General features: G+C 55.9%; 1 protein-coding gene across 1 annotated transcript in view; it reads left to right on the top strand.

Moving 5' to 3' along the window:
* ZC3H3 (zinc finger CCCH-type containing 3) overlaps positions 1-16,829 on the top strand; it is a 101,308-nt gene extending 84,479 nt beyond the window's left edge. Inside the window, exons 12-14 of the mRNA XM_023228039.3 lie at positions 13,588-13,772; positions 14,340-14,671; positions 16,405-16,829. Coding sequence (XP_023083807.1) covers positions 13,588-13,772; positions 14,340-14,671; positions 16,405-16,436 — 549 coding nt within the window. The 3' untranslated portion in view covers positions 16,437-16,829. The remainder of the gene's footprint in view (positions 1-13,587; positions 13,773-14,339; positions 14,672-16,404) is intronic.
* Positions 16,830-23,930: the final 7,101 nt, after the last annotated feature.

Here is a 23,930-nt window from a genome sequence, read left to right as displayed (position 1 = left end):
GAAGTGTGGAAACCCTACTTTCCCTCATCTCCCTTAGCCTCCCCTTTTGTAACCGTCTGGAATACTTCCTCTACACAAGTTAGAACCACAACAGACACGGTTATGATGTTTACTTCAATCATCAAACATAATTTAGAAAACTGGGGAAGAGGCCAGGCGCAGTGGCTCAAGCCTGTAATCCCAGCATTTTGGGAGGCCGAGACGGGCGGATCACGAGGTCAGGAGATCGAGACCATCCTGGCAAACACGGTGAAACCCCGTCTCTACTAAAAAAATACAAAACACTAGCCAGGCGAGGTGGCAGGCCCCTGTAGTCCCAGCTACTCGGGAGGCTGAGGCAGGAGAATGGCGTAAACCCGGGAGACGGAGTTTGCAGTGAGCTGAGATCCGGCCACTGCACTCCAGCCTGGGCAACAGAGCAAGACTCTGTCTCAAAAAAAAAAAAAAAAGAAAAGAAAAAAGAAAACTGGGGAAGAGATGGAAAGTCTGGTATGTTTATCTGTGTTTTTGCTTATCTTGTTCTTTATTCCTTCCTTTTGTTCCAAGCCTTTTTCTTGTGTTTCCTTTTTGTTTGGAGAACTTTAACTACTTTTTAGGGTAAGATTGGTGGTGACATTGTTTTTCTTCATCAGAGAATGTCTTGAGCTCCCCTTTATTCCGGAAGAATAATTCACTGGATATGGGATTCTGTGTTGACAATTCTTTCTGTTGAGCTTGAAAAATGTTATGCTTCTTCCTTATGTCCTCCATGGTGTCTGGTTAGAAATCTACTGTTGTTTGAATTTTTCCCCTGTAGGTAAAATGTGGTTTCTGTGGGGTGCCGTGACTTGTGCCTGTAATCCCAACATTTTGAGAGAACCAGGTGGGCAAATTGCTTGAGCCCAAGAGTTTGAGATTAGCCTGGTCAACATGGCAAAACCCCATCTCTTAAAAAAAAAAAACAAAAAACAAAAGTTTAGCCACACATGGTGGCATGTGCCTGTGGTTCCAGCTACTCAGGTGGCTGAGTTGGGAGGATTGCTTGAGCCCTGGAGGTTGAGGCTGCAGTGATCTATGATTGTACCACTAGGCAATAGAGTGAGACCCTGTCTCAAAAAAGCAAACATAATGTAGTTTCTTTCTGGCTGCTTTGAAGATCATTTCTTTTGTTTAACTTTCACTGTCTGCCTATAGTGTATTCTGGGGTAGATGTCGTTGGTCTATCCTATTTGAGGTTTGCTCAGCTTCCTGACTCTATAGGCTTATGTATGTGTTTTACCAAATTGGTCAAGTTTGTATTATTTCTTTGAGTTATTTTTCCTCTGTTTCTACATCTCTAGTTACATGAATGTTAGGTCTTCTGTTGTGGTCCAAAGGTCCCCAAGGCTCTGTTCATTTTTGAAACCTTATTTTCTTTCTTTTGTTCAGGTGGGTTAATTTCTGTTATTCTGTCTTCCAGTTCTCCGTCTCTTCCATTCAGCTTTTGAGCCATACACTGAGTTTTTTATTTCAGTTATTGTATTTTTTAGTTCTAAAATTTTCATTTGGTTCTACTACATCTTCTTTTTCTCTGTTGTTACTTTCTATTTCTTCTTTTGTTTCCAGCATGTTTGTATTGCATGTAGAAGTGTTTTTGTGATGCTATTCTATCTTTACGAAATAATTCTGACGCCCTGTCCGTCAGCATTGGCACTGCCCCTCTTCACCGAGCTCGGAGCCTCTCTTGTTCTTAGCGTGAGCCGCCACTTTCTGTGGGAGCCTAGTCATGCTGGCTGTTTGGTGGAGGTGCTGCCTCCTTCTTGCCAGCTAGGAGTGGAAACCAGCTCCCTGCACTTGGCCTCATTGACACTGTGGAGGGTGGCGTGGAAAACAGACCTTCCATGAACCTTCCGTCCCTGCTTTGGGGGAAGGAGTTCCGCGGTGCCTCTCCCACATGGCCTCCACTGACTCTGTGGGAGGGATGGAGAAGGGGTGAACGTCCTGGCTTTTCACCACCCTGGCAAGCAGGGGAAGGGTCTCCTGGCCAGGGCTGAGTCCAGGCTCCCTCCTCAGCCTTTGCTGGTCTGGCTGGTGGTGCAGTGGTTTCTGGGTGTTGGCTGAAATAGGATGGCTGTTGCCCGAGAGTTTGTCTTGCTGGGCTGCCCTTCGTCTGTTCCTGTGGGCGTTTCTGGGCTGTGGCTTCCTTGACTCTAAGTCTTGGATAGGGACAGGAAGCAGCCCAGTGGAGCCTGCCACCAATCGTGCCCCGATCCCTAGCCATTATCCCTCTCCACAGCCAGAGGTGACTTGGGTTTGTTACGGTGGCACTTAGTGGGAAGTACAGGGATGGTAGGATGGTACTTTGGGTCTGTCTTCCCAGCAATGCAAGCTTCTTTTTTCTTTTTTTTTTTTTTCTTTTTGAGACAGAGTCTCACTCTGTCACCCAGGCTGGAGTGCAGTGGTGTGATCTCAGCTCACTGCAACCTCTGCCTCCTGGTTTCAAGCAATTCTCCCACCTCAGCCTCCCGAGTAGCTGGGATTACAGGCGTGTACCACCACGCACAGCTAATTTTTGTATTTTTAGTAGAGATGGGGTGTCACCATGTTGGCCAGGCTGGTCTCGAACTCCTGGCCTCCCAAAGTGCTGGGATTACAGGGGTTAACCACTGTGCCCGGCCTACTTCTTTTTAGTGCCAGTTTTGGCTTATTTTCCCCCAGAAATGGATCCGTTTTACTGAGTTTTTCAATGTATGGGTGTATGTTAGTGTGTCTACAGCATCCTTTGTTGCAGCTAGAGTTTTTTTTTTTTTTTTTGAGACGGAGTCTCGCTCTGTCGCCCAGGCTGGAGTGCAGTGGCCAGATCTCAGCTCACTGCAAGCTCCGCCTCCCGGGTTCGTGCCATTCTCCTGCCTCAGCCTCCGGGTAGCTGGGACTATAGGCGCCTGCCACCGCGCCCGGCTAGTTTTTTGTATTTTTTTTTTTTTTAGTAGAGACGGGGTTTCACCGTGTTAGCCAGGATGGTCTCGATCTCCTGACCTCGTGATCCGCCCGTCTCGGCCTCCCGAAGTGCTGGGATTGCAGGCTTGAGCCACCGCGCCCGGCGCATCTAGAGTTTTTTTCGTCTGTATTTAATCTGTGTTTTCTCACTTGTCTCTGGGAACAGTCTTGCTAGGGGCATGTCTATCTTATTGCCCTGTTCAGATGACCAGCTTCTGGTTTTGCTAGTGTTCTTTATTGCTTGTTCCTTTTCTTTTCCTTTGACTTCTGTCATTGTTCTTTATCATTTCCCTCCTGCTTTAGGTTTTCCCCGGGCTCCTTTCTTCCTTCCTGCCTTCTGCTCTGGGAGCACCTGTTCCCGTGTCCGTAGGTTTTGGGTTCTGGCTGATGTGCTTTGAGCTCTTGGCCTCCCTCTCAGGAGCCCCTCCCTGCTGTCCGTGTGGGCACCTGCAGTCCCCCACACCAGCCCCACAGGCCTTCTCTGGTGGTTTGTTCACTGGTCAAGGTCTGGTAGAAAGCATCCAGTCACTTACTGTGTTTAATAAACTTGTTACTATTTTAGATTTACCAAAAGGTTGCAGACATATCACAGAGAGTTCCCATATACCCTCAGCCAGCCTCCCCTGCCAGAAGCGTCCTGCAGATCCGCAGCCAGCAGTGTGATGTGGTTCGACCTGTGTCCCTGCCCAAATCTCATGTCGAATTCTCATCCCTGATGTTGGAGTTGGGGCCTGGTGGGAGGTGACTGGATCATGGGGACGGTTTCTGACAGTTCAGCACCATCCCCAGTGCTGTTCTTGTGGCGGAGTGTTCACAAGGTCTGGCTGTTTGAACGTGTGGAGCTCCTCCTCCCTCTCTCGACTCTCGACCTCCTGCTCCAGCCCCCTCTTTCGACCTGCTCGGCCACATGAAGTGCCTCGTCTCCCCTTCGTCTTCTGCCACGATTGGAAGCTCCCTGAGGCCTCCCCAGAAGCAGATGTTGCCATGCTTCCTGTGCAGCCTGTGAACTGTGAGCCAGTTAAACCTCTTATCTTTATAAATTACCCTGTCTCGACTGGGTGCAGTGGCTCACACCTGTAATCCTAGCACTTTGGAAGGCCGAGGTGGGCAGATCACTTGAGGCCAGGAGTTCAAGAGCAGCCTGGTCAACATGGCCAAACCCCATCTCTACTGAAAATAGAAAAATTAGCTGGGCACAGTGGTACATGCCTGTAACCCCAGCTACTTGGGAGGCTGAGGCAGGAGAATCGGTCAAACCTGGAGGTGGAGGTTGGAGGTTGCACGGAGCCGAGATTGGGCGATTGCCCTCCAGCCTGGGCAGCAGAGTAAGGCACTGTCTCAATGAAGAAATGAATTACCCAGTCTGAGGTATTTATTTGCAGCAGTGCGAGAGTGGACTGCTATGCACAGTTGGTACTGAGGAGTGAGGCATTGCTATACAGATACCTGAAAATGTGGAGACAGCTTTGGAACTGGGTAACCCACAGAGGTTGGAAGAGTGTGGAGGGCTCAGAAGAAGACAGGAAGAGGAGGAGAGTTTTGAACTTTCTAGAGACTTGTTAAATTGTTGTGACCAAAATGCTCAGAGTGGTATGGACAGTGAAGTCCAGGCTGAGGAGGTCTCAGATGGAGATGAGGAACTTGTTGGGAACTAGAGCAAAGGTTACTTTTGTTACTAGCAAAGAGGCCGGCTGCACTGTGTTCCTGCCATGGGGATCTGTGGAACTTTGAACTGGAGAATGAGTATTTGGGCCATCTGGTGGAAATTTCGTGGGTTTTGTTTTGTTTTGTTTTTCTGAGATGGAGTCTTGCTCTGTCACCCGGGCTGGAGTGCAGTGGTGCGATCTCGGCTCACTGCAACCTCTGCCTCCCAGGTTCAACCAATTCTCCTGCCTCAGCCTCCCAAGTAGCTGGGGTTCCAGGCATGTACCACCACGCCCGGCTAATTTTTGTATTTTAGTAGAGACGGGGTTTCACCATGTTGACCAGGCTGATCTTGAACCCCTGACCTTAGGTGATCCACCTGTTTTGGCCTCCCAAAGTGCTGGGATTACAGGCATGAGCCACCGTGCACAGCCAATCTGGTGGAAGTTTCTAAGCAGCAAAGTGGTCAAGGTGTAGCCTGACTGCTTCTGACATTCTGCACTCATATGTGTGAGCAAATAAATGACCTCAAGCTGGAACTTATATTTAAAAGGGAAATAGAGTTTGGAAATTTTGCAGCCTGGCCAGGTAGTAGAAAAGAAAAGCCCATTTTCTGGGGAGGAATTCAGGCAGGCTATAGAAATTTGTGTGACTAAAAGGAAGGCAAGTGCTAATAGCCAAGACAATGGGGAGAAAGCCTCAAAGGCATTTCAGAGACCTTCATGTCAGACCCTCCCATCACTGGCGTGAGGCCCAGGAGAACTAAATGGTTTCCTGGACCTGGCCCCACTGCCCTGCACAGCCCCAGGATCTGGCTCCCTGCATCCAGCCATTCCAGTCCCAGTTGTGACTCAAAGGGGCCAAGGTACAGCTCTGGCCACTGCTTCAGGGAGTGCAAATGAGCCTCAGTAGCTTCCACGTGGCGGTGACCCTGGTGGCTTCCACGTGGCGGTGAGCCTACAGGTACTCAGAGTGCAGGAGCTGAGGTTTGGGAGTCTCTGCATAGATTTCAGAGGATACGTGGAAAAGCCTGTATATCCAGGCAGAAGCCTGCTGCAGGGGTCGAGCCCCTCACAGAGAACCTCTGCTAGGACAATTTGGAGGGGAAATATGGGGTTGGAGCCCCCACACAGAGTCTCCACTGGGGTACTGTTTAGTGGAGCTGTGAGAAGAGGGCCACTGTCCTCCAGACCCTGGAATGGTAGATCCACTGACAGCTTGCACCATGCACCTGGAAAAGCTGCAGGCACTCAATGCTGGCCCTTGAAAGCAGTTGTCGGGGCTCAACCCTGCAGAGCCATGGTGGCAGAGCTGACTGAGGCCTTGGGAGCCGACCCCTTGCATCACTGTGCCCTGGATGTGGAATGTAGAGTCAAAGGAGGTGATTTTGGAGCTTTAAGATTTAATGACTGCCCTGCCGGGTTTTGGTCTTGCATAAGGCCTGTAGCCCCTTTCTTTTGGCTGATTTCTCCCTTTTGAAATGGGAGTATTTACCCAATACCTATACCTCCATTGTATCTTGGAAGTCACTAACTTGTTTTGATTTTATGGGCTCAGAGGTAGAAAGGACTTGCCTTGTCTCTCTTTTTTTTTAGACAGAGTTTTTTGGTCTTGTTGCCCAGGCTGGAGTGCAGTGGCGCTATCTTGGCTCACCACAACCTCTGCCTCCCAGGTTCAAGCGATTCTCCTGCCTCAGCCTCCTTTGTAGCTGGGATTACAGGCATGCAACACCATGCCTGGCTAATTTTTTTTTTTTTTTTAAGATGGAGTTTTGCTCTTGTTGTCCAAGCTGGAGCGCAATGGCACTATCTCAGCTTACCGCAACCCCCGCCTCCCGGGTTTGAGCAATTCTCCTGCTTCAGCCTCCCGAGTAGCTAGGATTACAGGCATGCACCACCACACCCAGGTAATTTTGTAGTTTTAGTAGAGACAGGGTTTCTCCATGTTGTCCAGACTGGTCTCAAACTCCTTACCTCAGGCAATCCACCCACCTCGGCCTCCCAAAGTGCTGGGAGGCTTGAGCCGCTGCGCCCGGCCATCGCTGCCGGTTTCTAATGGCTTGTCACCATCCTGCAGGTGCTGTTCTTGTGATAGGGTTCTCATAACATCTGGTCAATTAAAAGTCTGTAGCATCTCCCCGCGCTCTCTCGTCTTCCTGCTCGGCCATGTGAAGTGCCTCGCTCCCACTTCGCCTTCTGCCACGACTGGAAGCTTCCTGGGGCCTCCCCAGAAGCAGATGCTGCCACGCTTCCTGTACAGCCTGTGAACTGCGAGCCAGGGAAACCTTTTTTCTTTATACATTGCCCAGTCTCGGGTATGTCTTTATAGCAGTGTGAGAATGGACTCATGTACCATCTCGCTGTCAGAACTAAGACATCCACCTTGGTGCGGTGTAACTGTCAGCTCAACTCCAGACCTTATTTGGATTTCCTCAGTTTTCCCTGATGCTGTTTTCTGTTCCAAGACACTACATTCCATGGTCACTGATTCTGGAGTGCAGGGGAGAGTGAGAAAGAAGGAGAGGGTGGATAAAGTGTCTGTGGAATGCGTCCTCCAAGGTGGCTGGTGGTGGTAGAGGGGCCGCTTTGATTTTGGATAATGGGAGGAAACTGGCAACTCTTCTGGGCACAAAGGGTGTGTTGCAGCCATCAGAGGTGCTGCTGGCCTTGGGGTTAGGGCCTTGCCCCCAGGATGTTGTGGTAGGACTGGGGCCCCTCAGGCCCTGAGCTGAACCAGCACGAGTGTTGAGGGAGCTGCTGTGGCCAAGCCAGCTGGGGAAATCAGCCTGCTCTTGGCCAAGGAAGAGAGCGCCTTGGAGTCTGGCCCAGTCCCTGCGCCCCTCATGTCAGCTCCGCAGGCACAGGCTGGAAGGGTCTCCCTGTGGACCATGCTCCCGGGGCCAGGCTGGCTTGGGGAGGAGGTGACCTGGTACCTGGGAGATTCACCCAAGGCTCTCCACTCTCTTGGTGCTGGTAGAAAAGGCAGATGACCAATTAGTTATCTGAAGACAGTTCTCCCGTTGCAGACCCCAGTCCAGGCCCCAGAGGGCCCCCCGTGGGAAGCAGTGCCTCAGTGCATGGCCAGGCAGTGTGGACACTGGCTTAGCTGGAAACATGAGCCTACCCAGGCCGCCTGGCCTGTCATACTCGGCAGCTTGGACGAGCCTCCAAGCTTTCTGTGAAGGCTGGATTCAACCTGTTTTTACTTTCCGACCATTTGAAGTATTAAAAGCTGTCTGATATTTTAAATTGGTATTTCTCTGATGTAAACTGAGGTGGAAGATCTTGTCCTGTGTTTCTAAGGCCTGTGTGCCTTCTCTTCTGGAAAATACCTGGAGTCTTTTTGGTGAGGGTGATCACGGGTGTTTTCTGTTGGGTCGTTTGATTCTTCCTGACTCAGAGGGAATTTATAAACGTAAACATAAAAATATATATAATGTCCTGGACTTTAATCTGTTAGTCACATGTCTTCTCCGTTTGTGGTTTATCTTTGCATTTCTTTGTGACGTGTTGAAAATCGGAAGTTCTTGATTTGAACGGACATAGTTTTATCGTTTTCTTTACATTTTGTGCCCTTAGTGTCTTGAATAAGAAATTCTTCTCTTCACCAGATTGTGCTCAGTTGCCTCTAAATATTTTGTTGTCTTTACTTTTGACGTTGAGACTTTCATCCAGCTGGAGGTGATTTTCTTGTGTGGTGTGTGCGGTGAGGTCCACTTTCATTTTGCCACGGCGCCTGGCATGGAAAAGCCCGTTGTTTCCAGCGGGTGTGCGGTGCAGCCCTCCCTCCTGCGGTCAGGTCTGCATGGATGCGGGCTCTGCTTCTGGCTCTCTGTTTGTTCATTGGTCAGTTTGTCCCTGAGCCAAACCATACTCTGAATTATTTGAGCTTCATAATAATAAAGCAGGTTCTTTCACCTTGTTCTTTTTTAGAACCAGTTTCAGCTATTCATGACCATTATTCTCCCAGAAATACCTTTTAGATGATTATTGTCAGGTTAAAAAAAATTGGAATTTTGATTGGGATTGTCTTGAATCTGTAGCTCAGTTTGATGGAAATGGGCATCTGTTCCCAGAGCAGTGAGCCTCCAACCTGTGGGGATGGCGTCTGTATTTCTTCAGTTAGACCCTCCCTTTTCACGTCTTTTTTTTTTTTTTTAAAGACTGGGTGTCACTGTGTCACCCAGGCTGGGTGCACTGTTGTGATGATAGGTCACTGCAGCCTCCAACTCCTAGGCTCAAGTAATCCTCCTTCCTCAGCCTCTCAAGTAGCAGGGATTATAGGCACATGCCATGACACCTGGCTAATTTTTTTTTAAATCTTTTGTAGAAACAAGGTCTTGTTCTGTTGCCCAGGCTGATTTCGAACTCCTGGCCTCAAGCAATCCCCCCACGCTCCCACCCTGGCCTCCTACCTTTAATGTGTTTTAATAAAGTGACCATCTTTTTTTTTTTTTTTTTTTTTTAACACAGTTTTTCCCTCTTTTTGCCCAGGCTGGACTACAATGGTGCAGTCTCGGCTCACTGCAGCCTCCACCTCCCGGGTTCAAGCAATTCTCCTGCCTCAGTCTCCTGAGTAGCTGGGATTATAGGCACGCGCCACTATGCCCGGCTAATTTTGTGTTTTTAGTAGAGATAGGGTTTCTCCATGTTGGTCAGGCTGGTCTCGAACTCCCGACTTCAGGTGATCTGCCTGCCTCGGCCTCCCAAAGTGTTGGGATTACAGGCATGAGCCACTGCGCCCAGACTTTGATTAGGTTTTGTTAGATTTATTCCTAGTACTTTTATTACTATAAATAGTGTTTTTAAAATGTTTATTTAAAAATATTCATTGGTGTGTAGAAATATAATTTTATGTGGATTTTCTCTCCAGCAACTTGGCTGAACTATATTAGTAATTAGTTTATAGATTCTCTTGCATTTTTCTGTATAAACAATTACGTCATTTGCAAATAATGACTTTTTTCTTCTTCTTCTTTTGAGTCCAAACAAGTTTTCTTTATTTTTCTTGTCTTCCTGCACTGGATAGGAGCCTAGTACAATATTGACTGGTGGGCTTCCAACCTTTCCGCTTGACATGTGGTGCTTTCTGGGAGTTATCTTTTAAAAAACCCTGTATATCAGGCTAAGGAAGTTACCTTCAATCACTGATTTGCTAAATGTTTCTTTTTCTTTTTTTTTTTTTTTTTGAGACGGAGTCTCGCTCTGTTGCCCAGGCTGGAGTGCAGTGGCCGGATCTCAGCTCACTGCAAGCTCCGCCTCCCGGGTTTATGCCATTCTCCTGCCTCAGCCTCCCGAGTAGCTGGGACAACAGGCGCCTGCCACCTCGCCCAGCTAGTTTTTTGTAGTTTTTAGTAGAGACGGGGTTTCACCGTGTTAGCCAGGATGGTCTCGATCTCCTGACCTCGTGATCCACCCATCTCGGCCTCCCAAAAAATGTTTCTTTTTTAAAAACTGTGAATTGATGTTGAATTTTATTAAATACTTCTTTCATATCTATGAGGTGATCATATGATTCTTCTCTTTTAACCTGTTAATGTGCTAATTTTTGTTCACTGATTTTCTAATATTAAACCAACCTTGCATTCCTGAGATAAATCCAACTTGGTCCTTGATATGTTCGTGTTTTTACATATTGCAAGACTCTTGTTTATAATTTGTGGAGGACTTTTGCATTCTTTTCATGAGTGATATTGGCCTAAATGTTTTTTTCTCATAGAGTCCTGGTCAGATTTGGTTTCAAGATTATTCTGGCCCCATAAGCTGAGCAGTGTTCTGTGTTTTTCTATATGGTGGACTTGTTCAAGGAAGACTGGAATTGTACACCTGGAGTATTTGGTAGAACTACAAGTAAAGGCCAGGCATGGTGGCTCACACCTGTAATCCCAGCACTTTGGGAGGCCGAGGCAGGCGGATCACGTGGTCAGGAGATCAAGACCGTCCTGGCCATCACGGTAAAACTCTATCTCTACTAAAAATACAAAAAAGTAGCCAGGCGTGGTGGTGAGCGCCTGTAGTCCCAGCTACTGGGGAGGCTGAGGCAGGAGAATGGCAGGAACCCGGGAGGCAGAGCTTGCAGTGCAGTGAGCCGAGATCGCACCACTGCACTCCAGCCTGGGTGGCAGAGCGAGACTCCGTCTCAAAAAAAAAGAACTGCAAGTAAAACCCTTTGGGTTGGAGCTTTACTTTTTAACTACTGATTCCAATTTCTTCATAGTTATAGAAATACTTGGATTTATTGGATTTATTTTTCTTGTCAGTTTTTCTAGAATTTGTCAATTCACTGGTGTTTTGAAACATGCTGGCGTGGCGCTTGTCATCACAGCGTGCGGCGTCTTTCATCCCCTGCAGCATCTTTAGTTACACGCTTGGTGTTCCCAACATTGTGTACATCTTCCTTCTCTTTGTTTCCTGATCAGTCCTGTTGGATAAACTGATTACTGTTTTCAAAGAACCAACTTTTAACTCTCTTGGTTTTAATTCCTGTTTCGTTTTTCTTTCCCTCTGCGTTCAGTTTATTTGCTGTTTTCCCCCTAACTTTTGAGTTAGATCTTCTGTTGTGATATAAGCATTTAAGGCTATGTGTTTTCCTTGAAGCCCTGCTTTTGCTGTTCTGCAGATGCTGATACATTTCCAGATCTCTGGAGAGTTTTCTGGAGGTTTTGTTTGGTTGGTTTGGGTTTTTCATTAGTGAACATTGAACACTAAGTGAACATGAGATGAAAGTCTCAGGCCTTTGACATTTAAGATTCATTTCGTGTCCAGCGTGTTTCCTTGTATGTTTCCTTCCATCATTTTACTTTCTTCATCGCTCCTAGGTAATTTCAAAAAGTTCTTTTTTTTTTTGAGATGGGGTCTGGAGTGCAGTGGTGCAATCTTGGCTCACTGTAACCTCCACCACCCAGGTTCAAGCGATTCTCCTACCTCAGCTTCCCAAGTATCTTGGACTACAGGTGCGCGCCACCACACCCGGCTAATTTTTGTATTTTTAGTAGAGACAGGGTTTCTCCATGTTGGCCAGGCTGCTCTCAATTTCCTGACCTCAAGTGATCCACCTGCCTTGGCTCCCAAAGTGCTGGAATTAACAGGTGTGAGCCACTGTGCCGGGCCTCAGAAAGTTCTTTTTGATCCTAGGTATTTGGTTTGTTCTGCAGGAGGGTTCTGACCGGTGCTGTCCAGCACAAACATGTATGAGTCATATGTGAATTTCAGCTTTTCTAATAGCCACCTTTAAAAGGTTAAAAAAGAATACACCAAAGCAGATGAAATCATATGTTTTATTTAACCCATCCTATCAAAAATTTCAATGTGTCATCAAGGAAAAAGAAACATGTATTTTACATTATTTTGTTCCTACTAAGTCTGTGCCCTGGCACATGGTTTACGCCAACACCCACACCTCAGCTCACACTGGCTGTGTGGCAGGTGCCCTCTGGCCATCTCAGCCGGGCACTCTGTGTCCAGTGTTGCCCACCAGCCGTTGCTGGGGCTGTAGGTACATCTGATAAAATGCACCCGCAGCCTTGGCGACGCCTGCCGTCCTGCCCCTTTGTGAACCATGGACCCGCGTGCCCCCACGCCCGTCCCAGTGCCGCGTGGGATGTCTGTGCTGCTGGCAGGGCTTTGCTTGTCAGGCACAGCCACTGCCCCCGCCCCCCAGGAGGCTTTGCTCCCCTAGGCCCCTGAAGCCTGCTCTGCTGCAGGACCGAGTATCTCTCCAGCTGCAGGCCCCTGAGGAGCCCCTGGGTCTCTGGGCCCCACAGCACTGCCAGGCGCTGTGTAGAGGGACTCAGACTCCGTGTCGCAGGAATGAATGAGTGAGTGAGTGAGGGTGTGAGCAGTGACCTGAGCCTGGCTTCCACCTGGGGCTATGGCGGGGGCCACACCACAGGATCCAGGGAGGGTGGGGGGGTGCAGTGCGGGGAGGGGAGGAGAACAGTGCGGGGCCCGGTTCTGAGCAGGTGCTCACGGCCAGCCCCAGGTAGAGGAGCAGCACCTGGGATCTCAGATTCTTAGGTCAGGTGCCCGGCAAGGGACCGTGTGGCTGGGAGGATGTGGGTTCGAGGCTGTGGCGCCCCACGAGCTGGGAGCCTCCAGCCTCCCTGCTGCTGCCACAGGTGTGAGCTTCACTCTTGGTGGGTCAGGCAGGGAGCTTGTCACAGTTTGCATTGGGGATGCCTGTCACCTAGCCCCATGAAGAGCAGTTTGGGTGCCCCATGCAGTAGGCTCTGCAGGGGGAGGGGGAGGGTACCTTCCCTGAAAGGCCTTGGGCACGAGAGAGGCAGGCAGCTGGGCTGCAGAGCAGAGCCTGGGAGGGGTGGGCAGAGGAAGGGCAGGCTGGGCGCCCTGCTCCACAGGCCGGGCTGGGCCGCTGGGGCCTTGGGCCGCCTCTTTGTGTTTCCCTGTGGGCCTGGTAGGAGAGCTGGGGCCATGTTGCTGCCCAGAGCACCTGCTGGCTGGCACACCCCCTGCCCCGTGGGTATAATTAGCTCTGTGACAGGTGCTAGGGATCGCGTGCCCAGCCCAGCCCTGACCCAGTGCGGCCTGGCCTTGGCTGACCTGCCCTGCCCTCCCCTGGCCCAGCCCAAGACCCCCGGGTCTGTAGCCACACCCACCTTCCCAGGCTCCCTCTGTGCTGCCAGGATGGGCGGGCTGGGGTCTGGCAGAGGCAGCGGGTGGGCAGAGCCCTGAGCCATGGCCTGGCTGCAGGTTCTGGGAGTCCGCAGGCTGGCCCAGCCCCGCCCTGCTCTCAGTCTGTGCCCAGGGCTTGCAGTTGCTGAGGGCTTCTTATGGGTGGGTGAGGGCCCAGGTGGAACCTCTCTGGCCTGGTGGCCTCAGCCTTCCAAGAGGAAGCCTTTCGCCCAAGACTTGGACAGAGCCTATGGGGCCCCGTGGTCACTCAGGGGGCCTGGCCTGGCCCTCCTTGCCCTCCCCGTGCAGTGCCACAGCCTCCAGCCGGCCCACCCACCCGCACCCCTTCTCTCTGCAGTGCAAGAAGAAACACACGCTGCTGTGCCCCGACTTTGCCCGCAGGGGGGCGTGTCCCCGCGGTGCCCAGTGCCAGCTGCTCCACCGCACCCAGAAACGCCACAGTCGGCGGGCAGCCACGTCCCCTGCCCCAGGGCCCAGCGACGCAGCTGCCAGGAGCAGGGCCTCGGCCAGCCACGGGCCCAGGTGATGGGGCAGTGGGCACTGTACATGTGAGCCTGGGTGGCCCCTCCCTGTCCAGGGAGATGCTCAGGGCCCTCTGGTTGAGCCCCCCCAACTCCAGCTCTTTGGGCCTCAGACCCAGAAATCCCAAGCCAAGGCTGGGGATCACATGACCTCCAGAGATTCCCCTACCCCACTTTGAAGTCTGGACAGAGCCAAGGGCATCCCTGGCCGATGGAGGAAGGTGGGGCTTCACAGAGACCTGCTCACTGGGAGAGGGTGGGAGGCCCAGCCCCGGGAGGAGTCTGGGGGCTCCCTCATCCAGCCCACCTGCTATGTGGGTGTGAGAGTCCCATGGAGACCAGGAAGCCAAGGCCCTGGACGTGAGGGGCAGGCTTGTTGTGGAGCTGGGGCCCTCTCCACACCCAGCCTGTCCTTGTAGCCAAGGACCAGGCTTGACCTGTGCCTCCAGCTCACCCTGAGACCACGGCGGGCCACGGGAGCAGGAAGCAGCCAAGAGCATGGGCAGCCCGTTGCTGGGATCCCCGCCTGTCACCCCACTTCATACATCTGCCCCTTCCTTCCCTGCAGGAAGCCCTCGGCAGCCCAGCGCCCCGCCAGGCAGACGCCCAGCTCCCCTGCCCTCACTGCAGCTGCGCCGGCTGCACCTCCCCGCTCCCCAGGGGGGTCAGCCTCTCCCTCATCCTTGAAGCCTTCCTCCTCCTCCTCTTGTTCCTCCTCCTCATCATCCCCTCCCACGTCCTTGGACCACGAGGCACCATCTCTCCAGGAGTCTGCCTTAGCAGCAGCACACTCCAACAGGCTCTGCAAGCTGCCTTCCTTCATCTCCCTGCAGTCCTCACCGAGCCCAGGAGCCCAACCCAGGGTCCGGGCCCCCAGGGCCCCCCTCACCAAGGACTCAGGTAGGCAGCGTGACCTGGCTTAAGCACAGGGGAGTTTTAAATGCCCACCTCAGACCACCGTGTCAGAATCTCCAGGTGGGGCCTGGGTGAGTCCCGCAGGCGCCAGGGGTGCACTTGCCAGCCGCCCTGGGGCAGGGCCAGCCCAGGTGCGACTGTAGCAGTGGCCTCTGCGCAGTCTGCCCCAGCGGAGGGCTGATTTAATTAGAAAGCACCCATTTCTGTTAATTTGTTCTGGAAGATCACCACACACTCCGGAGAGAACAGATGTTCCCTCTCCCCCGATGAGCATTTGGGGCTTGGTAAATGGCTCCACTCAGCCTTGTTTAGGAGAGAAAAGAGGATTTTATGGCTGCAAACGACCCTTTCTGTAAACATTTTACAGCTCTCCGCGCGTTTGAGTGACGATAAACCCCACGCAGCTCGGCGGGCTGCAAATTTGCGACCATACGGCTATCATTTTATTGTCATATTTCACGGTCGTAACGTTCATGGAAGCTGCTTGCTGCAGCCTTCTCCAACAGCTCCGCTGAGCACGCCCAAACGCCCGCCTCGGAGGGGCCGCCTCCTGTTCGCAGCCTTCACATCAGGGGCATGGAACCGTGGCCAGACCCTCTGCCCCACGAGACCTGGGCACCCGCTCCCTCCTTCTGGGTGGGCCTCTCTGGGTTGGGGGAGCAGATGGGGCCACGAGGCAGCCACTATTTTGTTTTTTTTTTTTTAAAGATCAGGAGCCTAGCAGCCAGTTCCAGAGTCAGTGGAGGTGGGCAGGGCGCTGAGGGGTCCAGTGTGCAGCTTGGGTGGGGCCCGGGAAAGGCTGCAGAAACCTCCCCTGCCTGGCCATGCCCAGGAGCTCCGGCAGGCGGAGGTGCCTGGGACGGTCTCTGGGCAGGAAGCTGGAGCTGCTACTGGAGTGGCCGCCGCAGGGGAGGCTGACAGGGCAGAGCCTGCGTAGTCTGTAGCCTGGGCCCTGGCTGCTGGGCCCGACTCAACTGTGCGTGGGTGAGCGGGCTCATCAGCCCTGAAGAGGGGCACCTGGGCAGGGCCAGTCCTGTGGGCAGCTACACGGAGGCATCTCTATTCAGCGGGCCGCCGCAGTGCCTGTCAGGTGGTCTGGAGATCTGGGGAGGGAGGAGAGGCGCTGGCACCCAGTGAGTGAACATTCACGGGGCAGGAGCCCCTGAGCTTCCCCACTGCGGGGAACTGCTCCCTCCTACACTGCCTGCGTCCAGGCCCTGCCCGCCTCACGCTGGGGCCTCTGCTCTGCCCCTGCCCCTCCCCGCCACAGCTCGTGTGCACCCCGACTTTCCACATGGAAGGTGCATCGTGGCCGCCTCACGTGTCTGGCAGCCTCACTGAGCGTGCGGGGTTGTCTGGTGCTGTGTGCGCCGGTACTGATGGCTCACCCTGTAGACCTTGGGGCCGGACTGCGGCCGCCCAAGAGGACCCTTGGACTGTAGGCAGAAGCCTCACTTGACCTCATAGACTGAGCCTGCACCACGGCTGGACAGCCACAGAGGCTCACCAGGACCCGTTGGCAGCAGGGGGCAGCAGCTGAAGCCTGTGGCCTGACTGTGCTCTTCTCTCTAGAACTCGGGGGGATGTCTCTGCAGACCCTGCCGTGTGTGTTTAGGCTGACAGAACTCCCCATCCTGAGCCCCTGACCAGGAGCTTTGCAGGCTGGGGAGGATCTTCCACGGGTTTCCTGGCACCTCACTTTTGCCCTCTCTGCATAGGGAAGCCTCTGCACATCAAACCGCGTCTGTGAGGACCCCAGGGACCGGCCTGCACCTACCTCAGACCCTCGTCCTTGGAGAGGAAAGAGGCCGTGTCTGCCACTCTGTCCCAGAGGAGGGCCGCCCGCCACCAAGCCCCACCGGGGCCACAGGGGCTGCTCTGCCTGCCTGGCCCGCAACCTGCCGTGACCAGCGTGTGCCCAGGGCCTGGTCTTCCTCCCCCAAGCCGGGCCCCTGTCCCCACCCCACCGCCCTCCGGGGTGCCAGGCAGGGCTGGCCTCCAGGCCTGTCCCCGACTGCCATTGGCAACAGTGGCCCTGCACCCCCCAGCCCTCCCCACCCAAGTCTTCGGCCCAGTGAAGAGGCCACTGGCCGGGCCTCCCAGGCAGGTGTTTTATGTTCAGCAATAAAGGTTCTATCCGTAACTGGTTGACTTGTCCTGACTGTTGCCACGCCACTGCCAGGTGGGAAGCACCGCCCCTCGGGGCAGGAGTATGGGGCCCCGTTCCTACCTCCCAGGATGGCTCCGAAGTCAGAAGGAGCTTCTCCTTGGACCTGAGCAGCACCATCTGGGGTGGGGAAGGCCTAGGGGGCGCTCTGGGGCCCCAGGTGCAACAGGCTGGAGCCATGGTGGGCGGGGCAGCTCAGCCAGCTCCCAGCTCCCCCGCTCGCTCTTCACGGGTGCCCGTGCTGGAGGGGCCTGGCCAGGAGGCCTGGCTGAGGTTGTGTCAGGGACCCTGGATTGGGAGAGGCAAGGCTTGGAGGGGCACAGGCTCCCCTAGGCATCCGTCCTCACCTCCAGAGAAACGGGGGGTTGCCCCTGGGGAGGCAGGCCAGCAACGCCTTCAGGGGCCCCACAGTGCAGCCTGGAGTCAGATGCATGAGCCTTGTGCCCTCTGCCTGCCTGAGCTCCGGGTGGGTGGCACTGCCACTGCCCAGCCCACACCCCGCGGGGCCCCTTGGCCTGGTCCACACTTGGGCGGGGAGAATGCTCCGCCCCCCGAGGTCCTGGACTCTACCCTGGAGTGGAGTGTCCTGACGTTGGCATCAGAGGGGACGAGGTGCGAGGCTGGCGAGATGGTTCTACCGGGGCGCGTGCTGGGTGACACGGCGGCAGTCTCCGGTTCTCTCCATGGTGGTCATTGCTGTGACCTCTACCCTGAGCCTCTGGGACGCAGCCTGTGGCCTCGGCCCTGTTGCAGCCAGATTGGGTGGGATGGCGAATTCTGGAAGCCAGAGCTGTGGGCGGGGTGTACCCAGCTGGCTTCTGTCCCCTCCAGCACTGGCCCAGCTCACCCAGACCCAGGTGTTCACAGGGGCTCGTTTCCTTGTTCGGGACCCCAGATTTGAGGGTGGGCACCGGGTGGACATGAGGCAGCCAGATCCTCTAACTTCACTTTGTGCCACCAGCAAGTGTCTGCTGCAGGCCCAGTGGGCAGCTGGACCCACCCATGGGTGCCACTGCCTTCAGCCATGCTGGGGCTGGCACACGGCCCTGAAACGTGAAATGTCCGTGGGTGGTGGGGAATAGGCGCCCCGTCCACCCAGCACCTGTCTGGGACCGTGAGCGCTGCCATCTGACACACGGCATGGCCACTTGCAGGCCTGGGGCACTGCTCGTGGGCAAGGGGTGTGACAGCAGTTCAGCACCAGGTCCACTGTCCCCAAATGCAGCCCCCGCCCAGGAGCAGCCAGCAGGAAGGCTCAGAAAAGGTTGGCCCCTGCCTTCGGGGTGCCACCATGGTGGCCCAATACCCCACCTGGGGACCTTGTGCAGCCCGGGCTCTGCCTGGTCACAAGTCCCTGAGTTTCCCCTGCATGGAGTGTGCCCATTTGGTCACATGAGGCCCCTCATGCCAAGGGGCAGCTGGCAGCAGACCAGTGACTGCCAGGGCACCTGGCCAAGGGACCCGGGAGGCTGGGACTAGGAGAGTCACTGCCCCTGCATTGCCCATGGCCCCGGCTGAGGACAGCCTGGTGGAATGTCCCCTGCTGGGGTGGTCAGCACAGGGAGGGCTTCCTGAGGAGAGGGGTGCGTAGCCCTGCACCCAAGCCCGTGCGTGAAGCAGCGTGGTGTGTACTGGGGCGGCCGGAGGGAAACCCCACAGCGGAAGCACACGGCACCCTGGGGGGTCCTCAGAGCCCTGGTGGGGCATGGCCGGGTCCCAGGCAGGTGATGCCTCCACCCAGCGCCAAGCAGACGGGTTTTAGGGCTGTTGCCTCGTCTGAGGGAGATGTGATGGCCACAGAGGTGGGAGCCGTGGGCGGAGTCCAGGGCCACTGTGGGAGCTGGATGGGCGAGCGGGCAGGGGGGCAGCAGTGACTTCAGAGTGTGGCTGTGTGCCCCGTGTGCCTGGAGGGGTGCCGGCTGGGCGATCAGATGCTGGCCTGGAGTCCCCTGAGGGCTGGGAGGTGACCGAAGGGTGAGTGTCTGGGGGTCAGCCGGGAGTGCCCGCACCTTCCTGGGCTAAGCCTGTGCCCACCCTGCCTCTGGATGACCCTGCCTCGCTTAGCGCCCAGCAGCATGGGAGCGCAGAGGGCAGGGAGTTGGGCGTGTCGTGGCTGAGTGAGCGCCCTGACTGGCGCCTGGCATACAGTAGGCGCACCATCCGTGCTCGAGTAGGGGCACAAGGAAGGGGCGGAGCAGCGACAGGCTGAGGAGGGACTCTCGGGAGGCCCTGGCTTGTTTTTTGGTTGTTTTGTCTTAAATGCAAACGAGCCCCTGCATGGGGGAGGGGCGCCTGGACAGCAGGAGCAGGGTGGGGTGGAGGCAGCCCCCGCAGCCCCTATCCCAGAAGACACAGAGCCTCTGTCTGCGGGACAGAGAAGGTTCTGTCTCCTGTGATCACTTCCGCCCAGCAAACGCAGGCACCGGGGGTGTGGGGGTTCGCCCACCTAAATAAATGCCTCCAAAATGACACTCCAGACCCCACGCGAGGCTCGACGCAGTTCCGAGCACTTACTCTTGGGGCGGCGGGGTGAGGTTCAGGAGGCCCACGCATGGCGTGGCAGGGTCAGCTCAGCCCTCCTGTGCCCTGTGCTATGGCAGGGGTGGAGGAGCTGTGCCGGGACAGTCCCCTCAGGCCCCTCCCTGCAGTCAAATGCATGAGCTCAGGGCCCCAGCAGACAGCAGACTACGTGGGGTCCCACGGTTTACAGCAGAGAGGGCTGTGGGGGTCAGGTGGTGAGCACCCCAACCTCCCTGTCCCTCCTTGTACCAGGTTTCCCTCCACCCAGGGCCCTCTGGGGACCCACGATGACTTCCTGGACCCTACACCAGCCCCCATGGGCTCTGAATTTGACCCAGCCACCCTGGGCCCTTCCGGCCCCTCCCAGGCAGTGGCTCTGGGCTCCCTGCTCCCTGGCCTGAAGGGCTGGCCCGTCCATCTGCTCAGGTGTCCGTGAAGCCCACCAACCCCACTAACCCAGAACTCCCCATCTAGCCAACCTTCCACCTTCTCACAAACGTGTGGGGGACAGGCCCTGAGGAGGCCTCATGACCCCCCCGCAGTGTTCCCACCCTTGGGGGCCCCTTTCCTCCAACAGACTCATGGAGGGTGGCCGGGTGCTGCAGCTGTGATCACAGCACCTTACCCCCAGCTGACAGCCTCTCCCTGCTGGCCCGAGGCGTCAGGGCCTGTGCTGGGGCCACACCTGGTGAGGAACTCAGGGTGGCCTCCAGCCTCCAGCCAGCAAGAAGCCAGTCCTCAGTTCTACAGATTTGAGGAAATAATTCTGCCCACAGCCTGACGGTGCCTGGTAGCAGAGTCCTCCTTGTCCCATGTTGAGACTGTAGCCCGGCCACCTCCTAGACTGCACCCTGGACAGGGGCCCCAGCTAAGCCCTGCCTGGATGCTTGGCCCACAGAAGCCACGAGACCATAAATGTGTGTAAAGTTACTAAACGTGTGGTAATTTGTGAGACGGCAATAGAAGGTAAATCCACTATCATTTTACTATTATTATTATTATTATTTGAGACAGAATCTTGCTCTGTTGCCAAGGCTAAAGTGCAGTGGCGTAATCTCAGCTCACTGCAACCTCCGCCTCCCGAGTTCAAGTGATTCTCCTGCCTCAGCTTCCCAAGTAGTTGGGACCACAGGTGTGCACCACCATGCCCGGCTAATTTTTGTATTTTTAAAGTAGAGACGGGGTCTTGCCATGTTGTCCAGGCTGGTCTCGAAATCCTGACCTCGTGATCTGCCTACTTCGGCCTCCCAAAGTGCTGGGTTTACAGGCGTGAGCCGCTGTGTCCGGCCTCATTTTACTTATTATTTTTATGGCCGATTTTCTGTTGTCTGAGGCCCACTTGGCAGACTGTATTTTCCAAAAACACTGCAACAGTGCATCTCAGCCCACAGGCCCCTTCCTCACATGACCTACACAGGCAGTGTCCGTGCCCCTGCCCAGGGGGTGGCCGACCTCTGCACACCAGGACCACCAGCATGGTGCAGCGGCTTCTGAGGCACGTGCATCCCTCCACCTTTCTCTCTTGGATGCACACACTGGGAACCAGCAGCCATGCTGTGAGGAAGCCCAACCAGCTGCGGGGAGCAGCCCTGTGGAGGTGTCATAAGCAGCTGTTTTGGCCGACAGCTGTCACCATCTGCTGGGCCTGGGTGTGAAGACCCTGCCCAATGGCACTATCCATCAGCTGACCCGTCACCCCAACCCTCAAGTCCTCCCAGCTGTCAGGACCAGAGGAAAGCTGTGCCCCTATTCCCAGGACACATCTGCCCCTTACAGAGCCCATGGATAAAATAATGCTGCCTTGTGCCATCAAGCTCCAGGGGGCTTCTCAACAAGGGACCCTGGCCACCTCCCAGATGGGATGTGCCCCCTAGGCAGGCTGGCTGACGTACACTAGGTGCTCAAGAGAAGCCTGCTGGGTGCATTGAGTTACCCAGCCACACAGACGGCCCCTGTGGAATTCTGTGAGGACCAAATGCTGAAAGTTTGGAGGGTGTGAGAAGCCCTTGGGTTGGGAGGCTGGCGGGAAGGGAGAGCGCTTCTGGGAGCCCAGGGAACAGCTGTGCACGGGTGAATTCTAGGGAGCCATCCTGGCTTGGTGGTGATAGCACCAAGCCTCGAGGATGGCTTGGCAGGCTTGGGGTAGGTGGGTTAGGGCCGATCTTTGAGGCCACCCCAGCCTCCACCACCTTCTCCCACCTCTCAGAGCAAGATGAGGCACTTAGGCTTCCTATGAGTGGTGGCAGGATGGGGGTGCCACCGAGTCCAAGCATGGCTGTGGGGTCAGCATCCCTCAGCCTGCGGTCATAGCTGTGACCCCTGGGAGGGTTCCCATTGCAACAGCCTGGGGTCAGGCACCTCCTTCATTCCCACAGGTGTGCAGGAGTCTCCTGGGCTGGCGACCAAAAACCCTCCCCTGGTTTACTTGGCCTGGCAGGAGCCACAGTGCGACGGGTGGGGGGGTCCGGTGGGGGCAGTGAGGACACAGCACAATGCAAACACTCTCTTTCCTCCTCAACTCCCTTTCCAGTGTGCCCCAGGGCCGCCAGGGTGTGGTGCCCAGAAATGCTGCTAAACCCTTGGAGGGGCCGTGGAAGGGCCCTCTAGCCCCAAGGCGTCTTGCGGGGCTGCAGGTACAGACAACCTCGACTACCACCAGCTCTACTGCTCAGTAGCAGCTCCCTTCCCGGGCCTCCCTCTCCATGCAGGGAGGAGGAAACCCCACACCCTGGCTGGCTGACCACTCATGTGGTCTCAAGTCCAGGTGCCTGGTGTGGGGGCCTGGCTCTGCTGCCCACTTCATTTCTTCATCTCTAGAAGGCTCATGATACTGGGAGGGTGGTTGTGAGGCCACCAACCTGCAACACTGGCTGCAGCATCGAGTCCTGAATGAGCTGAAACGGGTGGGGAGCTCACAGTCCCCTCTGGGACAGGGTCGGGGGAGAGGGGTCCCTGCAGGTGGGTCCTCATGCTGTCCTTGGCCCTGCCTTGCAGGGAGGAAGGCCAGGTCTTCCCAAATCTGCAGTCCCAGCTCTGCCCAGAGGAGTGGGAGGGCCCAGGGGAGGGCCAGGGACACCCGGAGACACCTTAGGGAGCAGGTGTTCAGTCCTCACTGCACGACCCTCTTGTTACAAAACAATCGATCTTTGTAGCGGGAAGGAGGTGAGTGCCTGGCACTAAATCGGTGGCGCTGTGACCAGGCCTCCCCATGGCCTCTGCGCAACTTATTCCAGGCTTTTTTCCTCTACAAAGGTGGTTACATTTTAGACTTATTTTTTAAATTGTTGAAGTCATAGAACAGCAATGGAGAGAATTTAGAGCAAAATCAATAGGCCCACTTCGGGTCACTGGCCTTGTGATTCTTGGGGCAACCCCTCCCATCACCCGGCTCGCTCGCTGGCGTCGGGGACCTGGGGTCACAGGCCCATTGCGCATCGTCGCCTCCGTTGCCCCGTGAACTAGAGCTGTCTCCTCCCAACAGGTGCACGGCCGCCAGGTGGAAATCCCCGCCTCCCCGCCTCAGTTACCCCCATCCCACTCCAGGCCCCGCAAGGCGCCTCCAGTCCTGCCGGGGGCGAAACTGGGTGGTGGGCGGCTTGGACCGGGATTCCTAACGCCCGGAGGGGCCGCCAGCCCGAGGGCTCCAACCCCGCCGCTCGCACCCACCGAGTCGTCCCGCGACCCCCACAGTTCTGCGCCCTCCGCGGCCGTCACACGCCAGCCCTACGTCCCCGGCCCCTCACGCCATCCCCCACGCGTGAGTGCCCCTCCGCCCGCCCGTTGCGTCCCGGCGCCCGGAGGTGCCGGCAACTTTGTTGATCAAATTCCTGAACGCGCCTGAGCCGCGGGCTAAATATAACCCGCTTAGCGAGCCACGCTCTGCCAGGCCGCGCGGTGTCACCCGTGTCCAGAGGCCCGGAGTTCCCGCCGCTGCCGCCGCCGCTAGCGGAGCTGCCTCCGGCCCCGAGGCCGGGCCGCGAACCCAGGGGGTCGAGGGGGCGCCCCGCCGCGTGGCCCGAAGCGGACGAGGCCCCGAGGGGATCCCCGGGCGCGGCCCCGGTCTGCTTCTCCGGACTCTCCGGCCGCCCGGTCTGGGAGCTGAGGACCCTGGGGATCGCAGTTGCCCCCTGCGACCGCGCGCCCTCTGCCCGTGCAGTGCCCCGTGATGGCCACCAGAGGGCCCTGCCCTCTCCTCTCGCCAGCGGCCCGTCCCCACCCCTTCCCACAGCTGTTTCCCGCAGGAGATTGACAGCTGGGCGCTGAGTTGCCATGGGGATAAGCAAATGAGGGCGGCGGGGCTGGGGCTCCGATTGGCCCGGGGGCGCGCGCCCCTCCTGGGGAGGCGGGCCCAGGCGCCCAGCTCTATAAAGGGGCGCGCGCAGCTTCGCGTTTAGCCGTGGGAGGCGGGGCCGGCCGGCGGCGCGGGTGGGGCGCGGGAGCTGGCCCGGAGCAGCCCGAGGCGGCGGCCGCGGGGAGGAGGCGGAGGCGAGGGCCCGGGATCGACCGAGACACCCAGCCAGCGGCGCCCCTAGCGCGCCGCCCCGGAGTTGACCACGT

The sequence above is a fragment of the Piliocolobus tephrosceles genome, chromosome 7, assembly GCF_002776525.5.
Source record: "Piliocolobus tephrosceles isolate RC106 chromosome 7, ASM277652v3, whole genome shotgun sequence".
Lineage (NCBI taxonomy): Eukaryota > Metazoa > Chordata > Mammalia > Primates > Cercopithecidae > Piliocolobus > Piliocolobus tephrosceles.
Note: the sequence above shows the minus strand (reverse complement) of the source record. Positions and strands in the feature narration are given on the sequence as shown.